The sequence below is a fragment of the Rhineura floridana genome, chromosome 14 (assembly GCF_030035675.1).
Source record: "Rhineura floridana isolate rRhiFlo1 chromosome 14, rRhiFlo1.hap2, whole genome shotgun sequence".
In the NCBI taxonomy this organism is placed as follows: domain Eukaryota; kingdom Metazoa; phylum Chordata; class Lepidosauria; order Squamata; family Rhineuridae; genus Rhineura; species Rhineura floridana.
The window spans coordinates 936,795-961,073 of NC_084493.1; the positions used below are offsets into that span (position 1 = coordinate 936,795).

Here is a 24,279-nt window from a genome sequence, read left to right on the forward strand (position 1 = left end):
GAATCCTAATTCTCTTTCCCATCTTCTTCTGCTCTTCCATGGTTTTGGTCTCATATCCAATCGTAGCTTATAATTTTCTGAGTAGCCCTTTACCTTTTTGAGTTATTTTTTCCCACGCTGTATTTTGTCTCAATTCATAACTAGGACCTAAAAGGGCTGACAAAAATATCTGACTTGGAAAAACTAGTGCCAGGGTGGTTGCCACCCATCTGTAATTCATTCTGCAATTCTTGAATTATTATTTTTGTTAAATTTATTACCTGGCCTTATTTTTACATTTATATTCCACCTTTCCTCCAAGGAGCTCAAGGTGGTGTACAAACATGGTTCCACCTCTCCCAATTTTATCCTCACAACAACCCTGTGAGGTAGGTTAGGTTGAGACAGCAGGAAAAACTTCCTAACTGTTAGAGCCATACGACAATGAAACCAATTAACTAGAGAGGTAGTGGGCTCTCCGACACTGGAGGCCTTCAAGAGGCAGCTGGACAGCCATCTGTCAGTAATGCTTTGATTTGGATTCCTGCGTTGAGCAGGGGGTTGGACTCGATGGCCTTGTAGGCCCCTTCCAACTCTATGATTCTATGAGAGACAGTGAGTAGCCCAAGATCACCCAGTGAGCTTCATGCTCAATCGAGGATTTGGACCCTGATCTTCCAGGTCCCAGTCCGACAACTAACTGCAATGCCACACTAACTCCCTTCACCATAAGGGCCCAGATTGGGTTACAACAATTTGAAATGCTACATTTACAACAGTTTAAAACAAATGAGAGATGCAGCTAGAGGGTAGGTGGGTTTTGCGTGATGGCAGGAGGGTGGGAGGGAAGCTACTGCTGTGTGAGGGAGGAAGAGGAGAGCTGTGAGAGCGAAAGGACCACGCTGAATCTGAGAATCAGCTGTAAGGAGGGATGGGACTGCTGTGGCCCTCTTAGAAGGTTTTTATATTCCAACTCCCTTCAGCCTCAGCAAGCACAGCCAGGGAAGATGAGAGCCTTTGTGCACCTTTTGGGACACTACAGAAAATGGCCGTCCTAAATCGGTACATCGGAGAAACAGCCTGGTCTGGCTTTCCCACACTGGTTTTGCTTTTGACACTGCAGACCCAATTTCAGACATTACACTCCAGAACTCTGTTTAGCAGGTGTAACCCTGATACAGACTCGCTTTAAATTTTCTCAGTGGGAGCTTGATATGGACAAAGGTTGCAAAGTTGATGTTTTATACATCATCACTACTAAAAGATTGCCAGAGGGGCCCCTTCAGCTGGTGTGCTGTGTCTGAAGGGAAAAATCATTCTGCAGTCATGTGAGAAATCTCACTTAACTTAAGAGGGTCAATCTCATGAAAGATTTTGTCTCCTCTGATTAAGATGCAGGTGGCAAAGCGTTTTAACAAGCACACTGTGTTCTAAAATACTCAGCGGCACAATAATAATTTGTGGAATCGGTCAGTCTTTCAATTAGCATAAGTGTATCTGAAACAGTCTCCTGTCGTTGCTTTCCATAAAACACGTGGATTGACTCCCGATTCAGCCACAATACAAGAGGGAGACACAGCAGATAATAAAAAGGGCACGATCCAAGGGCAGCCTGCCATTCTTGAATGTTTACTTAGTTAATGCTGAAATTGAAAGCACAAATTCAAAATGTTTTTTTCCAGTGCCTAATTACACAAAATAGAGTCAAAATTCCATCCTAAGAGAGGATTAAAGACCAGTGATGAGGGTGGAGCCCATCCTACCAGCCATTTTTTGGTAACGCCTTGAGAAAGTGTAAAAATGTGCCCTAAATTTTGTTTGCAACAGAGAGAGGGTGCTGTGTGAAGGTGTGTGACGCCGCTGCAGCATCCGGAGCTCACCTTCCATGATAGAGATGTGCACAGCTCTCCTTCGAGTTCTGGGGACGCTGCTTAGCCGTGGCCCATGAGTGATGGAAGGGCAGCTACGGCTGGGAACCAATCCTGCCCTACAGAAAGGAAGCACACAAAATGGCATTGGATATGCAATAGTCAGAAGCAAGCCTTCTCCTTCAGATCACTAACCAAACCTAGAAGATGGCTTCTTGCATAAAGTGCAGCTGTAGCAGTGGAACATGCATCCCTGATGGAGTTCGTAAGTGGACCAGAGGAAGCTGCCGTATACCGAATCAGACCATTGATTCCTTGTCTACACTGACTGGCAGCCGCACTCCAGGGTTTCAGGAAGGAGACTCCCAGTCTAACCTAGAGACTGAACCTGGGACCTTCTCCATGCTGTTATGGACTGCCATCAGCAGCAGCCAGCATGCCCAGTGGTCAGGGAAGATAGGAGCTGCAGTCCAGCAACATCTGGAGGGCCACACCTTTGCCCATCCTGTGGCAGCAAATCATTCAGTGCTAAAAGAATAAATAAAGACAAACATGTCTTACGGGTGAACCCACAGCCTGTCTCTGGAGCTGTGCACTGAGCCTTACCTGTGTATTTCCGGAGGCTCCCTCTTGATCTTGGCACTAGACTCCATCACTTCTTTTGCAACTCGGCCACTGAAAGTGTTTGAAGGACAGAAGCAGTGACAATAGTGGAAACCATCCTTTGTGATTCTGCTAGCAACTGTTGTCTGCTCTAGTCACCAAAATCATGCTTGCTTGAGGCACAAGAAGCCCTTTTCCCTGGCAGGCACATTCAACACTTCTCTCTTACTTTGTGGTATAGTACTTGTGCTGGATAGGTGGTTCTACAAGTTTTTTATTTTGCTTGTAAGTGATGTGTTCTGTTTCCCATTGGCTGCAGCAATTTCATTGCCATCTAACACAGGAGATTATTGGCCTTGCCTCTTGGCTTTACAGTAGAATGCATGAAAGCAGAATTTAGCCCAACAAGAACTGTCCATGCATCCCACACTTTCATTCTGACACACAACTAAGCACCCCGCTTGAAAATAAAAGTAGAAGGCACAACTTGAATCTCTGCATGATATCAGGACCACCTCTAATTAGACAAGCAGCCTTACAGTGAACAGCCTTAATTTTATATCAGACTTTTACACAGCTAAACAGTCCTGCCCTTCAAACCATCCAGAGGGAGCGTCCAAGAATATATCCAGTAACTGCTACTTACGGTCATTATTTACCTGTATCGGAACCGACTCCCTTTGAAAAACAAGTTACTGCTGGATACTGTGCGAACTTGACTTGACTTCTCCAACCTGAAACACGAAACAGATGTTGGCAAAAAGCCCAATGTGGGGCAGCTCATTTAGTCGTAGTCCAGACTGTCTGTCAGTTGGGTTTTGAAAGCACTGAGCAAGCAGACTGCATTGAAATGATGCCAAGACAACTGCTGTGGGCAGATAGACCATTCCCAGTTCTCAAGCACCCACACTCTACTCACTTCACTACTGCCAATTACCAAGGGAAGTAGTTTTAACGCAGCATCTTCACCCCTCCAGGAGCTGCTGCTACTTTCCTTTTTTGCATTCTAAGTCAGAGCAAATGGTCTGTAAAGAAGGCAAAGTTAAAGTGAGGATGATGTGTTGGACGCAGTGGCTTGCATTACTGAAGAGCATGCCGTCATCCTCTCCTGTTACAGTACACGTAAAAGAGAGAAGGCGGGGCAACTGAACTCGTTGCCACTCTGCAATGCCTCTTCTGCATGGAATTCAACTTGATGGCCCAGATAACAAGGTGACTTTTGGCTGCAGAAGAGAGTGGCATGAACTGACTGGGAACAGTAAAGCAACTTCAAAAACCTGCCCATCAGAGAGGTTAATAATAAAATTAAATAAGGACCTTTTGGACAGTGAGAAACCAGCTCAAGAAGCCTGAATTCACCCCATATCAGGGCACACTCTGCTTCTGCAGCTGCTTATCAGGGTCAGAGAAGAACCTGGAAATTATATCTGAAAGTCAGGTTATTATGAATGGAGAACAGCCTTCTAAACAGAGGACATAACCCTAAATGGGGCTCAAGGAGCTACTGAGGTATGAACAGTTATGCGACGTCAGCTATGGAAATAACCCGGGGTTTAAGAATGGTCGGCTGTTATTTTAGTGAAGATTATCAGTTAGAAAAACATATTCTGCCCAATCTTCTATGCCTATAAATGACTGGCACTGTGCAGCCCACCCACTAGGCTGAATGCACAGGGGGTTACGGGCTGATGCTTCCAATAATTATTGGGCTAATTCACTAGGAAGATGCCTTATAACTGGGACTGGGACTGCTTTTTGACATTTGTGGCTAGCTGCAGGTTCAGGCCGCCTCCATACTGTCACTATTATGTGGGTACGATTCAGTTGTATACAAGCAAATTTAGGTTGTGAAATTAAAGTGGGTTTTGTGCTCTTGCATAACAAATTTGTTCTTTCTAAAGAACAAAAAAAAGCCAACATTTTTTGTGAGAAGAAAAATGATGGGGAAAAGATCGGAAAGTATGAGATAACTGTGACGTGGGTGACATCACCACCACCCAAACAAATCAGACTGAATGCTCAATAAACAGGTTGTCTGGTTGCCTCCAGCCTAGAACCTTTAATAGCTACACTTTGGGAAGACGCTGGTTCACTGTAGAGAGGATCAAAATTAAAACAAAGTCTTAATTGCATCCATCATCTGCTTTCTGGGGATGCATAAATGAAAGACCGTTTACCAGTGCTGTTATTTATCTGGAAAAGAAGCAAAAGATTTGTAAAGCAATACCGCAGCTGCATTTCATGTTAATGTAATGAGATATGAGGCTGGCTGATTGCAGCTTTTCCAAACAGAACAAAGCAGCACATATTTTCTTGCAGCCCACCAAATAAAAAAGCACACCAGAAAAAGTTGGCTTTTATTTTATAAGCAAAATATCAAATAATAGGTAAAAGGTAAAGGTGTCCCCGCACTTATAGTGCGAGTCGTTTCCGACTCTTAGGGTGACGTCTTGCGACGTTTACTAGGCAGACCATATATATGGGGTGGGATTGCCAGTTCCGTCCCCGGCCTTTCTTTACCCCCCAGCATGAGCCAGGTACTCATTTTACCGACCACGCCGGAGATTCGACTTCCTCCTTCCGTTGGAATCGAACTCCGGCCGTGAGCAGAGCTTCGGGTTACCGCTGCTTACCACTCTGCGCCACGGAGGGTCTTTAATCAAATAATAGGGAGAGACCAAAACATTCAGTTTTGGGACAGCCAAAGCTGAAATATATCATAGACTGTCTCTTTTCTTGGGCCTTTGCACTCATTTTAGGGAACAGCAACAGGAGTTCCCATGGTCAAATCTGACCCTTGAAGGGTTGTCAACTGGCATGGATGTGCAGAAAAAATGTCATTTAGGGCAACAAATGTCTAGGCAGCCCACAACAGTGGTGCTGGCCAGGTGCTGGCCCATCATTTCTTAATCACTTCTCACAAACTGGTAGTGTAGTTGCTTCCTGATACTAAGAAGTTTTTGTAAAGCCCAGTCAGGCTCCACTTTGTCCTAGTTCCAGACTGCAGCTAAAAACGGGAATGCCCAGGCAGAACTGAGACGGGCCTCCCTTCCCGCAAGTATCCTTGTTGAGTTTTTTGCAGAGAAAGGAAGGAGCAATCCAAATGCAAAACAACAGCTGCTGTGAATGATCATACCTACCCAAAAACAAAGATAATCCTGGGAAAACTGATTTTATGCTTACTTATAAAAGGCTTGATTTTCAATCCCGCATTTCCAGAGGTGCTTGCAGGCTTCAGGAGTTGGAGCAAAGTAAGTCAGAACAATTTTCTTTTCCTACAGAAAGCCCAGAAAAAATCCAAAAGGTTAATTCACAAGCTTGGTTCCCAGATAGCATATGTGACAAGCTAGCTTTGAATGCAAATACCCTTAATGGTCTTTGAATGAAGTCCAGACCACAAGCCAGTTTCCACACAAAAGGGGCTATGGGTTTGTTTTTCATAAATCCTGGCAGCTCTGTAAGCAGCATCAAACAACGCTGGACAAAACCTGGCAGCTGCCAAGCATGGATGGCAATGACGTACCAGATGCAGTGGCACGGTTTTTATTTGAGCGGTATGAGTAGCAGATGGGGTTGTAATGTTATGTGTGAGGTGCCCGGCATAGAAGACTCTGCTGGTTTTGTCTCCACTGCCAGAAACTATGTCAGAGCTATGCAACATTTCCAAATGCACCTGACAAGACTTCACAATCCCTAATAAGACGTTTGTCTAAGTATTTAAATTAGACACACCTAAACCCATCAATGCCTCTCATAATACGTGCTGCTTTAGGATAGATCATAGGCAGGAATAGAGCCATGCTACTAAACATTACATCTGTCTTGAAACAGAGGCAACAACTATACCTGCACAGGTATGACAGCAGAAGGTACTCACCTCTTTCTGACTTACATATAAATAGAATGTCTTGCCTTCAAATTTCATTTTTGCCACTTCATTCCTACAAGCACAAAGAAGCACTTGTGTAAACCGAGTGGACTCAGCCCATCTCCCACCGTACAGCATTACAAATGCAGAGCCTACACACAGCGTGGAATAGGTTCCAGGCAAGATGCAGAAATTTAAACCAAATTGTTTGCATGAAACGCAAAGTTAAGAAACAAAATGTTTTAAGGACAGCAGTTGCAGGAGTTTCAAGTCCAACATTTGCAGTTCATCCAAAGTGTAATACGGTGAGAGAAGAGGACTCCTGGCTCAAAAATAGCGGCTGAGGTGGGGGAGAAATCTCAGCATACAGAGTGAGTATTAAGTGGGGGGGTGTCCAGGAGCCACCTTTGCTTATAACATAGGTGCATATCTGGATGAGAATATAAAATGTAAGATAACCACACAGCTGATGAGGCCAAAATCTGAGATAACAGCAAAGAATGAGCAACAATGCGACCAAGTCTGGAGCAGGGTCTGGGGTCTTTTAAGTGACTGCCAATAACATGGACAATGCAGACAAATGTACAAAATAATACATTGGGGGGGGCAACAAACCAAATATTGAGAGTACAGATTACATGGAAGAGTCATGCAGCGTACTGACCAGGAAAGGGGTTTAGGGGTTATTGTAGAAAAATCCTTGAAGCCATCAGCCCATTGTGTGGCTGCAGTAAAAAAGGCAAACAGGATACTGGGATACATCAACAACGGGATACAATACAAGGCAAGAGAAGAAGCTAACTGTATATTGGATGGACTGATCACAGTTCTGCTTGTGCCCCGGGGGCGGGGGGAAGGAGGAAGGTAGTCATGGTCCTTGTGATAAAACACTACTGGAGATGGGAGAAGCCTCTGACGGCAGCTAAGAACTGCATTCTTTTCTGCATGGGGAATGGCAGTAGAGGTCATTCAGCACGGAGAATCCACAAGGGCTTTTTGGACTGGGACGGGGATTATCCGATTAGCTATGAGATGTCTACATCAACCCTCATGGATCATGCCTTCTTATTAGGTAGAGGAAATACAAATCTCATAGGAGGAGGGCAGGAATGAGAATGTTGCATCATCACCTTGTGCCCATTTTTGTATGGCAAGAGTTAAGGCTTGAGGCCCAGGTGAAAAGTGATTCACAAAGACATCAGCACTAATAGGTAAACCATTTGTCTTGTGAATTGCACGGATAGAAGCTGAATATTCTGAAGCATTTTGCCTATTAAAAGTGCTACAGAAAAATCTGAGGAAATTAACAATATTGCTAATCACTGTGCCTCTCCCAGGAATGCTCCTTTGGTCCAGTTTGGGGTACAAGGAAGGCGCGGGGGTGCTTTGTCCTTTGTAACCAGAGAAACTTGACCCTGACAAGTAAACAACTTTTTTGGTAACAGCCACTGACAATTTCAAAGATAAAAGTCTGGGCAACTCAGGACTTTAGAACCCATTGATCATGTCCACAATTGTCAGGAACTTTCTTAGAGAAACACAATACGCTTTTAATAAGTAGGAAACATTCCTTTGGCTGTGCCCGTCTCTACCAAAACACATTCCATTCAACAGCTAAAATGCCATGTCCACAATCTTTACCCAAGGTAGAACACTGCTCAGAAGGATAATGGGGGAAAGACTGGGGCAAAAAGAGCAATCGGGCTTGATAGGATTTGGGCTTTCTTTCAAAATACCAAAAATTGCTTCTAAAAATTGTCCACTTGAAATGGCTCCCAGAGCAACAATGTGATGTTAATAAAATGCATATTGGGCAGATGTCCCAAGTGTTGCATACTAACTGCTTGTCCTTGAACAAAGTGTCCAGCAACCATCACTAGCTGTATTGTGATCTCCCTGGCCACCAGCAAACCCCCACCCATCCCACCCCAGTATTGGCAGGAATTGCCACAATTAGCCAAGCTAGGCGTGACTGCAGTCACACAACTGGCAATCACGTGAATGTGACTTTAGAGTGGAGTTATGCAATAGACAAGAGGGACAGGGTTAGGGGGCTTTAGCCCTTTGCGCTGCTGTGGTCCTGACATGGATTTAAAGGGGGGGGTCATACTTGCTCAGTGCCAACATGAGCTTTCCTTTCCAATGAAAGAAGATAAGGGGAGGGGGCTGATCCAGATTGGAACCATAGAGTGGGGCACAGGCTTTAAAGCCCCCCACGCTCTCCTCTTGGAGGCCGCTGATTCATAGGGTCGCCATAAGTCATAATCGACTTGAAGGCACATAACGACAACAAAAACCCTCTTGGCAGACTCCTGATACAAATCACATGCTCCCTTCCTGCAATTTATACTCTCAAAAAAAACCATTCATTCATGCAGTTGCTGTTGTGTAAATGGCACCATGTCTAGTTTGGCCCAGAGTTGAAATAAATGTCAAGTTATTCAAGGCATTATCCAGGAGCACTCTAGAGCTCTAGCTAGGGGGCTCCTCCCCACCCCCACCCTGCTGCAAAGAGGAGAGCTGTGACTCTCTGCGTGTGCCTTGATGGACAAGGAAAGCACGTTCCTACCCAGATCTCTTCTGACCTTCACAAAAGCAGCCTCTTTGGGAGAAGTCTCCAAAGGGACATCTCTCCTGATCACGGCACTCTTGCATAGCTAGGCTATCTTTCTTTTTTCCTTTCCAGTTGTTGTTTAGCTTGCCCCCATGGATCTCATCATTTAGAAATTTCTATTTTCCACCCATGTCGGGCACAGCTGTTTCCTTCATCCCTTCATATGCCACATTTCAGAAAGGGTCCAGTGCAGGCAGCCTGATGTATTTGGAAGAAGAGCACAGAGCATTGGGTCCAGGGCCACAAGTTTCCAAAGCAAGCACCCTTCAATAAAGGTCTGTTAGGGCATTGGAAGCAGATCCGAAGGAATCCAAGAAATGTCTATCTGGCATCCAACCCTCCTATAATTCTCACCTTGATAGTCCCCTCCTCAACTGTCTTGGTGAACCCAAATGTTTGTCCAGCTTCTAAGGCTTTAGCCCTGAAACAAGCCTCTACCCCAGCCTTCCCCAACCTGGTACCTTCCAGATGTTTTGGGCTACAATTTCCATCAGTCCCAACCAGCATGGCCATGCAGCTAGGACTGATGGGAGTTGTAGTCCAACACATCTGGAAGGCTCCAGGTTAGTAAAAGAGCTCTACATTGGTCTCTGGGACCGAAACACACCTCTTCAGCCCCATCTGCCACACCAGAGGAAACCCCAATAAGAAAAGGACTCCCCCAAAAACACACACACACCAATGGCAACACCATGCAACAGCCTATGTCTCCTTGATTTTAGCAACTGTGATTCTGGTTCTGTCCCAATACCTGACCTGCCAGCCTCAGCTGTAAAAACCTCAACCCCGTTCTCCAAGACCTGCTCAGCCTATAAGCAGACAGGTTCAAGAAGCTTATGCAGCCTAGAGCCACTTCCTCTGGTTGCCCACACTGGCAGTTCTCTCCCTGAAGGTGAAACCAGTGACCCCACTGCCCAGTTCCTTCAGCTCCATCTGCACCACCATCAAAACAACTGCAGAAGTCCACAGCATCCAGCTACTCCACCATGCCTCCTGGGATCCTGACCACAGAGATGTTCGTGCAGATTGACGCACGGTCGCTGGAAGAGAGAGCCATTCTTGCTCGCAACAACGAGCCCTGTACGCCTTCACTTGGCTCCATGTGGCAGGAACTGGGACTGCTGTGCTTTCTACAGTCCCAGCTGGGGGAAATAGTCCTTCTGTGGTTTCATTTCTCAGTGTCCTCACGAGAGCCCCCTCATACTATAGACACGGCTGTTCTGACATTTCTGTTTCTGGAATCTCTTACAAGCACAGCCAATACCAGTCATCTGCCACAGTTTCTTCAGCCATGACACGGCTTTGACTCGACTCAACTTGACCAGAGACTCATGAAGAATGCACTGTATAGTTAACTTACAGTACAATGGTATACATGTCTACTCAAAAGTACCTCTGTTTGTGTTTAATGAGGCTTATTCCCAGTTAAGCGGATACAGGATGGTAGCCTAGGCTTTGATTTAGGATTGGCATTGGGGAAAAAATGGGGTTCTTATGCCTTTAACACCTGTATAGCAGGCAGAAATTCAACAGGTCAAGCCTTTTCTCATATGGAAATACAATTATGGGAAATATTCACCATGACTACTCTTTAATTTTGTGTTATGCCATGCCCCCATGACAGCAATTTTGTGACTGGAACCCCCAACACTCCCTCAAAATTTGATAGGTGCCCTCTGCTCCAAAAAGGTTGGCAACCCCTGAATTAAGTCCTACTCAGAGCAGACCCACTGAAACGAATGAACCTAAGCTAGTCATGTCCATTAACTTCAATGGGTCTACTCTGAGGAGGACTATCACTGATTATCTCCCATTACTTTGTTGTGAAGGCCTCTGGTCTATGAACAAAAAAGGACAGGGCAGAGTGAAAGAGGGACGCCAAGCCAGATGGAATGGAGGTCAGAAAAGTCTTGGTCAACAGATCTCCGTTCTGAACCAGGGGGGGGGGTATAAGGGGCAACAGGGTGATGTTTGGGAAAGCCCCCCGCCCCAATGTCACCATAGAAGTCCAGTTCTCAGAACAGAGCTCACCATTTGATGAAGTGGACTTGCTTGTTTCCCTGCAGCACAACAAACCCAAAGGGGGTGAAGGCCAAAAAGGCAGCGTTGCCAGAGACGTCCTGGAAGAGAGCAAAGGCTTCGCATCAAATGGTGCAGGGCCAGCAAAGTTTGCAAGACAACCTCCTCTCTCAGAGGCTGATTTAAGAATGAGCCCATGGAGGCCTTTGTTGTGAGAATGCTCTTTGTCTGCACAGATATGGATCAGGTTGCAAAGCAGAAAACTCATCTCTCCAAGACTGGAAGGGGTGGCAAGTGTCTCACCACCCCATTAGCAGATCTGGAGGGTTAATACCCTCAACTGTTTGGATAAGCACCCCTTGTTTCAAAGATGCGTGTAACCTTCATAGAAGTTTGCCCACCAAACCTTCCCCAACCTGGTGCCCTTCAGATGTTTGGACTGGGACTCTCCCCAGCCTCAGCCAGTAAAGGCTGCCCTGTACTATTCTATCCCCTTGACCACTACAAGAGACAAGCTAATTGCTAACTATTTAATAGTTACAATTTGTTGTAAACTCCCTTGTATTCTGAGCAATCTGTAGCTGGGAACCATGAAGCACAATGGTAAGGAGGCCAGTAGTTGCAACAGTATGTGCACTGCACTCAGGGCCATCCCCAGAGATTTTGCCACCTGAGGCAAAGAACAGGATGCCACCGTCCCCAATTCCAAGCACAAAAGCCAGCAGAATCTCACTCCAGTGCTGGCAATGTGACAGCATCCTCCTCTGCACATAAAGCCTCGCTTGTGTGTGCAGACCAGGCCACGTGGCACACCCGGCTGTGCCCACTCCCCGGCCCCCAGCATTTGCCATCCTAGGTAGGTGCCTCACTCTGCCTCATGGTAGGGCCAGCCTTGTATGACCACCTTCTAGGGAGCAACTTCCTCCTTTGTTGGAGTGAGAGAAATTGCCTCCAGCTCACCCTTTCTGAGCCTGCCCTCTTGCTTGCAGGATGGATCAACCTCTGGCCCTGCAGATGGACAGATCTATCTATGGCCTCTCCACACACACACTCCCTGCACCACTGAGCAAGCGTGAATGTGCGGGAGGCGCCTTGTTCTTCATGTTTAGAGGAAGGCACTCCTTCCTGTCAGCTCCAAGCTCAGTGGGTTCTCGACCACCAGCCTTGGTCTCAGTGTCAGAAGCCTGATCCAGCTCTTCAGCTGGTGGCACAGAAAGTCTCAGAATGGGCCAGCTCATTCTCCTCCTCTGACTCCAGGCTCAAGGCCATGACCCCCTGGGAGTGGTTAGGTCACAGACTAAGAACCTATGGGGTCCCCCAGGGTTCAGTCCTGTCCCCCAGACTATTTAATATCTACATGAAACCGCTGGGAGAGGTTATCCGGAGTTTTGGGGTTCGGTGTCACCAATATGCGGATGACACCCAACTCTATTCCTCCTTTCCACCTAATGAAACCAAGGAAGCCGTCCAGGTCCTAAACCGCTGCCTGGTATCAGTGATGGACTGGATGGGGACGAACAAGTTGAAACTAAATCCTGACAAGACAGAGGTGCTCCTTGTAAGTTGGAGGGCGGATCAGGGAATAGGGATTCAACTTGTGCTGGACAGGGTTACACTCCCCCTGAAATCTCAAGTTCGCAGCTTGGGAGTACTCCTGGACTCGATTTTGAGCTTGGAGGCACAGGTCTCTGCTGTGGCCGGGAGTGCCTTCGCTCAATTAAGATTAGTGCGCCAGCTGCGCCCGTTCCTTGACGTGTCAGACTTGACTACGGTAACACATGCCTTAGTTACATCCCGATTAGACTACTGTAACGCGCTCTACGTAGGGCTGCCTTGAAGACTGCTCGGAAACTTAAATTGGTACAAAGAGCGGCAGCCAGAATGTTAACTGGAGCTGGGTTCAAAGAACATACTACTCCTTTGCTATACCAGCTCCACTGGCTGCCAATCTGTTTCCGGGCACAATTCAAAGTGCTGGTTTTGACCTATAAAGCCTTATACGGCTTAGGTCCAGGCTATCTGTTAGACCGTGTCTCCCTCTATGAACCTGTCTGGATTTTAAGATCATCCGGTGAGGCCCTCCTTACTATTCCATCTTTCTCGCAAGTTCTTCTTGCTGAGACACAGAATAGGGCCTTTTTGATGGCTGCCCCTAGATTGTGGAATTCCCTCCCTAGTGAGGTTCGGTTGGCTTCCCCGCTATCATCCTTTCGCGCCCAGGTGAAGACTGTTTTATTTAGGCGGGCTTTTAACTGAAAATGTTATAGTTTTAATCTATTTTGATTTAATCTATTTTTAGTTGTTTTTAACATGTATATTGGTTGTTCTGATTGTTTATTGTTTTAATTGTGAGCCGCCCTGAGTTCCTCGGAAGAAGGGCGGGGTATAAGTATTTTAAATAAATAAATAAATAAGGCAAAATCCTTAAAATAAATTGTGATATGAGAATTGGTACATCACTAGGTTTGTTTGTTGATTAACGTTTAATCTGGCACCAGCAATTGTTCTGAACGAAGATGTGTCCATCTTCTATAAGATGCCTGCTGATCTTTTTGTAATGGAAACAAGTGAGGCTCTTATATATTATCTTTCCAAATGCTGATTTACATATCAGTTACAGAAACAGTTCTTCCCCAGTTGCTGTCAAGTGAGGAAAATTGGTCAGGCTTTCAAAACATTAACTTTTTGTTAGCAAGCAGATGTGAAAAAGTATTGCTGAAGCCAGCAGTTTATGGTTCAGCATTATCCAATTCTTATGCAGCTTTGATTGAATTTCATGTTGCAAAATCTTACTATGATCATTATAATGACAGCTCATTTTGCTTGACCTATCTCCTGCCCACTGTAATAATCAGTAAAGAGATGGGTTCAGGGTTCAGTTAACAGTCATTTAATGTGCTGCATTCTTTCGTGTCTTAGTAATCTATGGCCAATATGGAAATACAAATGAACAGAAAATCTAGACCTCTTGAAGTTGACTCATCTGTCTTTTTCATGTGAATTCCTCCCTGGAGAAGAAAAAGGTGTGTGTGTGAGGGGGAGAAGCGACATGATGCTGGAATTAGCCCAATGCACAGCTACCAGTGTGCTGAGGATCAGAGGTGGGTGGGAGGAGTGGGTGGCGATCCTTTGGGCTCACTGCATTCAAGCACACAGCCCACCAAGACTCTTCCTTCTCCCATCATGGCAGAACACGTTCCACTTGCCTTGCATTCATAAAATCCCTCCCTGCTGAATCACAGCCTCCTTTCACAAACATGCCTGCCAGGCCCCCCTGGGGCTAAATTAGTGCTTTGATGTGCTCCGGCCTAATTAAATGAACTGGTGATTTCTTTGGCAGATGAAGGCAGCCCTAGGAGGGCAGAAGTGTGGAAAGGGAGGTGTGGCATCCTCCAGGGGAAAGCAAAGAGCCTTGTACAGTTGCTGTTGTCTTTAGGGTATAGTTAATCTTCTGTTGTCAGACTGATATTGACTCATTTTGTTGAGCTGTAATTCTGTGGTATCTGAAATGGTTGCATATTGTAACATGTCTTTAAATTGTTTTTTTTAAGTGTTTTTAAATCTGTATATTTGTTTTTCATGTTTTTAATTGTAAACCGCCCAGAGAGCTTCGGCTATGGGGCGGTATACAAATGTAATAAATAATCCTAATAATTAGGCTTTACTGCTGGCTGCCTTGAACGCCTGATGTCGGGCAAAAAAGTAAATATATCTCCTCTCAAGTCAAAGAAGAGGCAAACGGTCGCAGCTCAGTGGCAGCGCATCTGCTGTGCATGCAGGCTGTCCCAAGGTCAGTCCCTGGCTTCCCTTGGTAGGGCTGGGAAAGAAAGACCCCTGCCTGAAGCCGTGGACAGCCACTGCCACTCAGTGTAGGCAATACTGAGCTAGGTGGACCGAGGGATTTGCTCAGCCTCCTATGGCCTCCAAACCAACCAGGGGCCAGTCTCAGGTAGGCCTCCTTCATTTGGCAGGTCACACGCTGGCATTGGTGTTTTGTGCTGGGTAGGCACTCCTTACACCTCCATTGCCATGGACAGGCCAAGGGTTAGGCTTGCTGCCGCCACCCATTAAAGGAGCCTTCCCCAGGCTGGTGCCCTCCACCTTTGCTTCGCTTAGGCTGGTGTGTCAGCGGCACCCATTTCGAGAGGAAGCAGCTCCGGCTAGGGTGACAGGCGCCTCGGTTCCTTCTCATTTAGACTCCTGCAGTGTGTCCTGGGGAGGCTGCCCTTGAACAGGGTTTGGAAACTGCAGTTGATTCAAAATGCTGGTGGGTCTTGAGCAGGGCTAGTCCTCTGGAGCATTAGGCTCCTCCTCACTCCACTTGCACTGGCTACCGATTCATTCCTGGGCTCACTTCAGGCGCTGGCAGGATTCTCTTTAAATCCCTAAATGGTGAGACCGAAATACCCGAGGAGCTGTGCCCTCCCATGTCAACCGGCCTGCCCCAAACGCTTTTGCATGCCCCCAACTGTGTCTGTGGCACTTTCAACAGCAGCACATGAAAGGGGCTTCTCTGTGGCTGTGAGCAGTTTCTGCAACTCCCTGCCCTAGGAGACCCATCTGGCACCTTCCTTGCCAGTCTGAATTCTTGGTGTCTTGTTCTTTTTTCATCTGTTGGAAGCACAAGTATTGTCTGTTCTCTCTGGTTAGTTGTTTTGTCTTTATCACCATCCAGGCTGCATCTAGCTTGTTTTTTCCAATTGGCTTAATTGTTTTTTGAAACTTTTTAATTGATGTTTTGTTGCTAACGACATCTAGGTAGTGGGCAAGGGATATAAAACTGCTTAAGTAAATTTTTTTAAAGCAACAGGTTTATGCTTCAGACACAGCATGTAGGAGCCTGATCAGTCATATAGCTGCAGCTGATGATGAGGTTTCCAGAGCAGCAGCCTCTCTCCAGTCTGACTCTTTTCTGGCCCCCAAGGGCCAATAGCCTCTTTTATTTCAGAGCAACAGCTGACCGGGGCAGGGCCTTCTGAATCTTGCTGTGTTCTGTTGATGTTCTGACAGCCTGCTGGGAGATGAGCAACGTGGCTTGCAACTGAGAGGGCAAAATGTAAAACGCGGGCAAGAACTACCTTCACCCTTTTGAAAGCTGAGCACGCACAGACACAACTGCTAGTAGCTCAGCTGCTGAAACCAAAAGGGGAAAGCGGGCCAGGATAGCAAGCAGCCTGGAAAGCAACACTGCCCTCCCGGCGGCTTCATCATCAGTTAATACTCCCAGTTCAGTTGATGGAGCTGGTTGGTGCAAGGACAGAACATTCAGATCAGCAGCACATTGATGCATAAGCCTTGGCGTATAGTTGCATGGAGGATGTAATATGTGTGACCCTAAACAGATTTCCCAGGGGTGACCTTCCATGATCACAGCCCTTGAAAATGGGCTCCCACGATCACAGAAATTGCTGCAAGGGAGCTGTGGCCCCATCGGTGAATGAGCTCCTTGCCACTCTGCCTCTTTCATGTGACTGCAGGAGACATGTGCACAGCTGAGAGCAACTCAGGAAATATCACACGGAGCAGCTTCAGAACAGGAGCAGGAAACCTTTTTCAGGATCTAGCCTCTGAACTGGCTGCAGCTGAAGATATGATATCGACAGGCCCGGCATTGCAACCTGAGAAAGATAGCCAGATAAACGACCTGATGCTTAGACAACTTACAGCACTGGCAGGCAGGGCAGAGGCAGTCTGAGGGCCACCTTGCTTTTGTGGGCAACCTTCTAGGGGCCAGATGCAAAAAGCAGGCAGTGCCAGAGACAAAACTGTGATGGTTTTACCTTTGTGGAGTGGGTGACATTCCAGCCACAGGAAAGTCGTTTTCTCCACACTCACTCCAGTCTCTCCACCCAGGGTAGCAGGAGGGGTGATCACCATTCGAGGACCCAGCCCGGCAAAGGCAGCTGAGGAGAGTGTGGAGCAGGGCCAGGGAGGGGTGTGGCCTGGGAGAGTCCCAGGGGCCAGCCAGAGATGCCAGGAGGGCCGCATTTGGCTCCCCATCTGCCTTTCCAACGTGCGAGCCAGCCCACAGGAGGCCAGAGACAGGTGCACTGGACACAGTCAGGCCCAACTCATCCCAGCTGCTCGGGGCAGACTGGGGGCTTAGCCAGCCGGGGAGCGGCCACACCTCAGAGGAAGATGGCTCCACCACCAGGCTGTGGCCAGTTTTACTGGCTGATCGGATTCTCAGCCGGCAAGTCCTGGAAACAGCCACTCCCTCTCGTTTCTTTCTAGAAAACAGCTCCAGGTAGATTTCATCATGACCGACTTCAGTGGCTACAGAAATCCTAACAGACATCTGCTTAAGTCAAGAAAGAGCTTCAGCGGAGTGTGCTGGTGTATACCTTACATGGATGTGGGTCAACTCCATAGGTCTCCAAGGTCTGGGCTTTTCGTAAAAAGTTTAATTCCGAAGTAGCTGGTGTCTGACCACTGGAAGAGAGAGAAACAGGGACAATCAGTTTGAATCAACACATTCCCAGTTTTCATTAAGGGTTGAGGGGTGCCTGTTTATAGAAGGAAGAAATCATAGACAAAGAGCTGGCAAAACCATCTCCATCAGTTCCCATCACAGAGATGCCATGCCTGTTGAATTTCTGCCTGTCATGCAGCTGGTAAAGGCACTATGTATCAAGAAGAAAGAGCACGGTTGAACCGAAGCCAGTCCCATGCTGCTGGCATGGGTTCCCGACGGGGTCCCTGCCTCTCTCCTTCCTGCCTTGTCTGCCCACAATCCTTGGCTTCCACGGTGCATCGGAAGAGACTCAGGCAGAGAAAGGGGTCACGGGCTGCTGGGCCTGGCTGTAACGAATCCAGGCCGGTTGGGCATCTAAGTCTCCCCTGGGCTAAGCATCTATCTACCTGGTGACAATGCGCCTGCAAACTGGGCTAGTTTTATTGATAAAACATCTTAGATGTCTTTCTATTTCTATTTCTTAATTGTTGTGTTTACTATTTTGGACCATTTACTGCAGTGTTCTTCAACCCTGGTCCCCAGATGTGGCTGGACTGCAGCTCCCATCCCCTCTGACCATTGTCTAAGTTGGCTGGGGGTGACGGGACTTGTAGTGCAACAACATCTGGTTCCTAAGATTGAAGAACACTGGTTTACTGTATGTCATCTAGAGGCTTCGGGATATGGCAATTAATAACTCTAATAAATACACAATTTCCACCCAAGAGAATGGCCAGGAGAACAGCTTGGGAGGAATGGCCAGGCAGACTGCCCCTCCTCACTGCTCTCCCCCCATCCAGCATCTGCCACCTCAGGCAGCTGCCTGGCAGGGCTGGTCCTGGGCAAGGCATTGCATAGTCTGGGTGCAGCCACTAAAAAGACCCTCACCGTCTCTCATTCCCCTCAAACTCACCTCCACCCTAGATGGGACACAGAGAAGGGCTTCTCCTTCTGATCTTGTGAAACAAGCAGGAGGATAATGGAAGGACATGGTCTCTGAGGTACCTTTGACCTCAGCTATTTAGGGCTTTAAAGGTAGTCACCAACACTTTGAACTGCACCCTGAAGCAAACGGGTAACCAGGGCAGCTACTGCAGGATCAATGCAACATGATCCCAAGGCCAAGTGCCCACCAGCAGCCTTGCAGCTGCATTTTGGGCCGACTGAAACTTCCAAAGACTCCTCAGAAGAAGCCCCGTGTGGACCCCAGTGCAATAATCCAGCCTGGATGTAATTAAGGCATGCTACTGAAGCCAGGTAGCCAGTGGGCACAGCTGGCCAACAAGACTCCTGGCCATGGCTGCCACAGGTGTCAAGCAGAGTCCAGCATCAACTCCAGACTGATCCAGCAAGCTCTTCTAATGCCTGCAAACCTGATTTTTTAAAGGGAGTCCTACCCCATCCAGAACAGGCTGACTCCCTATTCCAGAGTCGTCTGTCTCCTTCCTGTCCAGGAGCACTGCTGTCTTGCCTCAGTTGAGTCTCACTTTGCAAGCCCTCATCCGGCCCATTATCATATTCTGTATATAATCAGTATATGCTGAGCCCCTGCTGTTCATTTGGCTGGTAAATAATGGCAGACGACTGACTCTGAGTCATGGCGTGTTTTCGGGTGCATTTAGTCCCAGCACTGAAGCTAGAGTAGCTAGGCTGTGGTTGCTTCCAGACAACTTGTTCATTGAGCATTTGTGTGTTTACACCACTACTCTTCAACCTTCGGTCCCCAGATGTTGTTGGACTACAACTCCCATCATCCCCAGCCTGCTCAGCCAATGGCCAAGGATGATGGGAGTTGTAGTCCAACAACATCTGGGGACCAAAGGTTGAAGAACAGTGGTCTACACAAAGTCTGCAGGGAGGTTCGTTTGTTTAGAGATTATATGATGCCACCCAATCTTGCTGTTAATCCCACGCGTTCCAGGGCATCTCCTTCTCCCTTTCCATGTCTCAAAAAGTCCATTTTGGTGTTTTTAGGGGAGAATCAGGTTTGTTGCACCAGAATGCCAAATCCACTTTAACTGAACAACGTTAGTTGGTGGATACGCGATTGAATCCCACCCACAAAATAGCAACTGTCCAGAAGCTGCCTCTCATCACATCCAGTTTATCCAAGACCCCGAAATGAAAGCATACAGAGTGGGGGTAAAACCCTCCAAAAGGACCCAGCGATATCATGCTGCTCTTTACAAACACTTCTCCAAGGCCCCCTTCAGTTAATTCTCCCAAGGTTCAAGATGTCTCTCCTTCAGATCCCAGCAAGCAACTGAGTCACTGGAAAGTCGACTTTGGGGCTTGGCTTTGATTTGAGGCATTTTCCCTGCCTGCCAGATTTCTTTTCTGGTGCGTGTCCATTGCACAGCTAACAATGGAAGCTCCCTCAGAATATGGATCCAGGTTAAGTGCAAAGGCAGAAGGTCACCTGAGCTCAATCTTGTGGATCTCTGCAATTTTCCTTTCCAGCTTTTCTGAATGCTTCGGGAAAAACTGGAACTTGGAGCTGTAACCCTCAGGGTGCTTTCCAGGGTCATAGTCACCAATCTCCGCTGAAGGAAAGACGAGAAAGAGACAGACAGAAATCAGCAACAGGCTGGAAAGTCCAGGCAAGGCCTGTTCATTTCCCTGTAGTGTATGAGCCAAACCAAGGCACAGCACCAAATTCTACAACCTTCCTCACAATGGTGCCTTCCATATGTTTCGGATTCCAGCTCCCAGTACTGGCTGTGGCTAATGAGAGTCTTTCAACAGCAGGTTGGAGAAGGCTGAAATACTATGACTGGCAGAGCCTCCCCGCACCCTGCTATCCAAGGTCCTGGGAGCCAACTTGCAGCTCCCCATTCTGGTCCTGTGTGATGTTCCTATATATTAGTGTATATATGGTAAGTGCTGGTTGTTTAGAGTATACATGGTAAGTAGTGAAAGAGGAGGGGGAGTGAATGGGCAATAGAATGCTTGATGATTGGCTGAATGTTTAAAATGGCTGTTAGTATAAATGAAAGGATGACAGGTAAATCTGGGGAATGTGAGGTGGTGAATTGTGGAATCTGGGGGGAGAAGAGAAAGAGTGGGTTGCTTGGTGGGGTTTAGAGAGTTGTTTACCAGGAGGGAGGTGGAGTTCGGATTAGTATTGAGTAAAACCATATGCTTATGTGCCTTAAGAAGAAATCTGGTTAATCTTGTTAGCTTTGTTATCTGTAATAAATACTTAATTTGGTTTACCAAAGGCCTGATCCTTGGCTGGGGTTTCACAGACCAGAAGGGAGGGTAAGGTAATGACCAAGGCTGAAGGGGAACTGTAACAAATGGTGGCAGCGGTGAAGAGAATAACAATACCAGTATTCAGAGTCTCTGGGAATACTAGTATTGGGACGTTACTGGTGGTTGCCTAGCAGGGGGATCTGTTGAGATCTGTGCTAGAGCGGGGAGAGAAATCATAAGAGAGAGCGGTCCGGACTGGTGGAGTCCCTGGTGGTGCCTAGTGACAGGCAGTAACCACGAGCAGGTAGGAACCTGACAGGGAGAGCCAGGGAAGGACGCCTCACACAACAGCAGGTTGGAGAAGGCTGAAATACTATGACTGGCAGAGCCTCCCCGCACCCTGCTATCCAAGGTCCTGGGGGCCAACTTGCAGCTCCCCATTCTGGTCCTGCCCTTAGAAAATTGAAGCTGATGCCTTCAGCTTTGGACACAGGATAGCAGCCGGCTTCTGTTGGTCACCAAAGGCCCTTCCGCTGGCCAGAAGCTGCAGGCGCAGGATGCCCAAGTGGCAGAGGGGATGTGTCTACACGGCACAGATCAGGGTTGGGGAACCTGGCACTCTTCAGAGGTTGCTGCACTCCCAGCTGCCCCCAGCCCCCAGCCAGCAAGGCCAACAGACTCTGGAGACTCACAGGGTCCCCATTCCTAGAGCAGATGGCACAATGAAACCAAGAGACGTCCTGAATGATTTTGGCATGGGGAAACTGCACTGGCTGAACGAAGGCTCATGCTGGTCATAAAAGGCATAGGAGTGGCCCCTCTCCCATTCTCCAAAGGGGGGCAGACCACCTCTGAGGCAATGCTGAACTGCACGTGACCCAAAAGCATTGCCCCCTTGGCAGCTCTATTGCTCTTCAAAACTTAATCCCGGGGGTCCTGTGGCCCTCTAGGAAAATCACCTGTTAAACTGAGGAATCAGGCCTTAAGTCTCCTCCCCCCAAATTATCCAGAAATGCCACTTCCGCTGACAGCCAGTGTGGCGTAATGGTTAGAGTGTTGGACTACAGCCCGGGAGACCAGGATTCGAATCCCCACACCCATGAAGCTCACTGGGTGACCTTGGGCTCTCAGCCTCAGAGGAAGGCAACAGTAAACCCCCTCTGAATACTGCTTAGCATGAAAACCCTGTTCATAGGGTCACCATAAGTCGGGATCAACTTGAAGGCAGTCCAAGGAAGACTGCTTCAGCTGAAAGTTAACTTTTACCCTCCTTTGTTATATCAGAAAAAGACGTATCACCAGGGTGCAAACTCCACACTTTAGAATAATGGTGGGCATCCATTCAAATTCCTGCTCTGGATGCCTGGGCCGCACGACACCAGCACGATGGCATCCCTGTTCACTGTGCAGCTGAAACTGAAATTATGTGATCAGTACTAATCATGAAAAGCCAATTCATGTTCTCATTACCTTGAAGGATATAACCAGCTAACAGAGCAGCATCTGACGTCTTGCACAGGAGGCGGCCATGATAGAGATCTCTTTTGATCTGCAAGAAGACGAGATACCTGACAAGAGAACCACAGCAAACAGGGAGTCAGTTGCGCCTCTCACAATTTCCATGCTGTGGCTCAAACATGGAGCAAAGGAAAGCCCTTTCCCTCCTCCTCCACTTGCAGGCAGAGACGCCAGCAGGATTTCCTGGGCTCAGCTCACTGTATGTAGATTGGGTCCCCTACTTTCCCACCCAAGCTATTCTTTAAGCAGTTAGGCAGGCCTTACTTAGGTGCCACTGGTGTTATTGGGCAGGAAACTCATACTGATTAAAAAAAAAAAGTTCTGCAATGAACAGCTGGTTTTGACAATAAACTCTTATAAGGGGTGTGTGTATTTTTACATCTCAAGTGTGTGTGTGTGGTGTCTTTCCAAGAACCCTGTGAGGCTGGTTAGGCTGAGAGTTGGTTCGATCAAGCTGCACATGCTTTAGAGTATTTGTGTATGTTGGCAAGCTTTTGTTGTCGTTGGTATTTTGCTGTAAAATATCAGAACTGTGGGATGTTGCTGTTAAAGCAATGAGAGGGAGTCACTGTATGCATGTTTTTCTCCCACTGCATGGTCTGTGAATATGACATGATATATCTGCACCTCTCTTTTCTTTCTGGGTCCTTCCTCCCACTTTTATTTTTGCAATAGCCCTGTGAGGTAGATTAGGCTGAGAGTTGCTTCAGTCAAACTGTGCATGGCTTAAAGTACTTTTGTGTGTGTGCTAACTCCTGCTGGAGCCCAGAGATTGGCATGGGGCTCTGCTAGCTTTCTTGGGTATTAGATGTCTTGGGGACCAAACAGAGAAAGAGGGATGACAGCCAGACCCTTGCCCACACAGGGCCATTTTATTGCCATATTTTATTTTAAATTTGTGCAAAACACTCACAACTCTGGGCAGAGTCTGAGAGGAGGATTCCGATCCACACCCCAAGAGCAGCACAGAAGATCAACCCAGATGGCATACTTTGCAGGGGGGGTGTGGGACACAGAAAAAACCCAATGGGCAGAAGCAATTGAGAAAGGACCTGCAGGGAAGCTTCCAGCAAAGAGGGAGCCAGGCAGATCTGCACATTTTCTGTTTGGCAACACTAGAAAAAGAGAGCGATGACAGAGAGAAAGAGCGTGGGAAAAGTAACACAGAGAATATTCTCTCTGGCTCGTGACCACCCACTCACATTTACTGTGTAGTAGACTCTGCAGAAAGTGACTCATGAGGAGTACCTGAGGATCAAAGGGAGATTACAAAGAGACAAGCCACTAACCAGAGGAGAAAACAGCAGCTTTTGATTTGCTGGTGCAAAGTCATCAGTCACAGCTCTGACTTCACTCATGAGTGCAAAACTGGAAGGGGTGGGGACTGAGAACAGCAGGCCAGATCATTTCACACAATGGCTGCGGGGGGGGGGGTGGCTCATACTTTGGTGTCTAGTTTTCTTCCTAGAGCAGTTCGTTTTTTAAAAAATGAAAGCTATGAGCCCAGCGCCCCTACTGGCCCTGGGTCCCTTTCTACCTGTAGGCGGCCCTGCGTGCAGGAATATAGGAGTGGCACCTTTTAAACATATAATAATAATAATAAAAAAACTTTATTTCTACCCCGCCCTTTTCCAACAGGACTCAGAGCGGCTTACAACTAAAAACAACATCATTAAAACATACAGAGTATATTATTAAAAAAGAATTAAACTATAAGGGAAAATTAAAAACTATAAGATAAAAGTTAAAACAGCGAACAATTTAAAATAATAAAATCATATAATATGATCACCAAGCCTATAAGACATTAATCCTGGTCGTTCTCTGTCCCAAATGCCAGTTGAAATAAAACAGTCTTTACTTGTCGCCGAAAAGACGGCAAGGAGGGAGCTGATCGTACCTCATTCGGGAGGGAGTTCCACAACCTAGGGGCGACCACCGAAAAGGCCCTATCTCGTGTCCGCGTCAAATGTACTTGCGAAGGTGTAGGGAACACAAGAAGGGCCTCACTTGAAGATCTCAAATCCCGGACAGGTTCATGTAGGGAGATACGATCTGTCAAATAGCCTGGACCTGAGCCGTATAGGGCTTTGTAGGTCAAAACCAGCACTTTGAATTGTGACCGGAAACAAATTGGCAGCCAGTGGAGCTGTTGTAACAG

At 47.2% G+C, this 24,279-nt stretch overlaps 1 protein-coding gene across 4 annotated transcripts in view; it reads right to left on the bottom strand.

Moving 5' to 3' along the window:
* FRMD5 (FERM domain containing 5) overlaps positions 1-24,279 on the bottom strand; it is a 121,771-nt gene that overhangs the window by 6,423 nt on the left and 91,069 nt on the right. For 3 of the 4 annotated variants that reach the window (XM_061594769.1, XM_061594768.1, XM_061594765.1), the window contains exons 5-13: positions 22,071-22,168; positions 19,825-19,948; positions 17,296-17,383; positions 10,964-11,052; positions 6,328-6,391; positions 5,634-5,725; positions 3,110-3,184; positions 2,454-2,522; positions 1,860-1,966 (exon numbers count right to left, since the gene is read on the bottom strand). In XM_061594769.1, coding sequence (XP_061450753.1) covers positions 1,860-1,966; positions 2,454-2,522; positions 3,110-3,184; positions 5,634-5,725; positions 6,328-6,391; positions 10,964-11,052; positions 17,296-17,383; positions 19,825-19,948; positions 22,071-22,168 — 806 coding nt within the window. The remainder of the gene's footprint in view (positions 1-1,859; positions 1,967-2,453; positions 2,523-3,109; positions 3,185-5,633; positions 5,726-6,327; positions 6,392-10,963; positions 11,053-17,295; positions 17,384-19,824; positions 19,949-22,070; positions 22,169-24,279) is intronic. The other variant, XM_061594766.1, reaches the window with a different exon arrangement.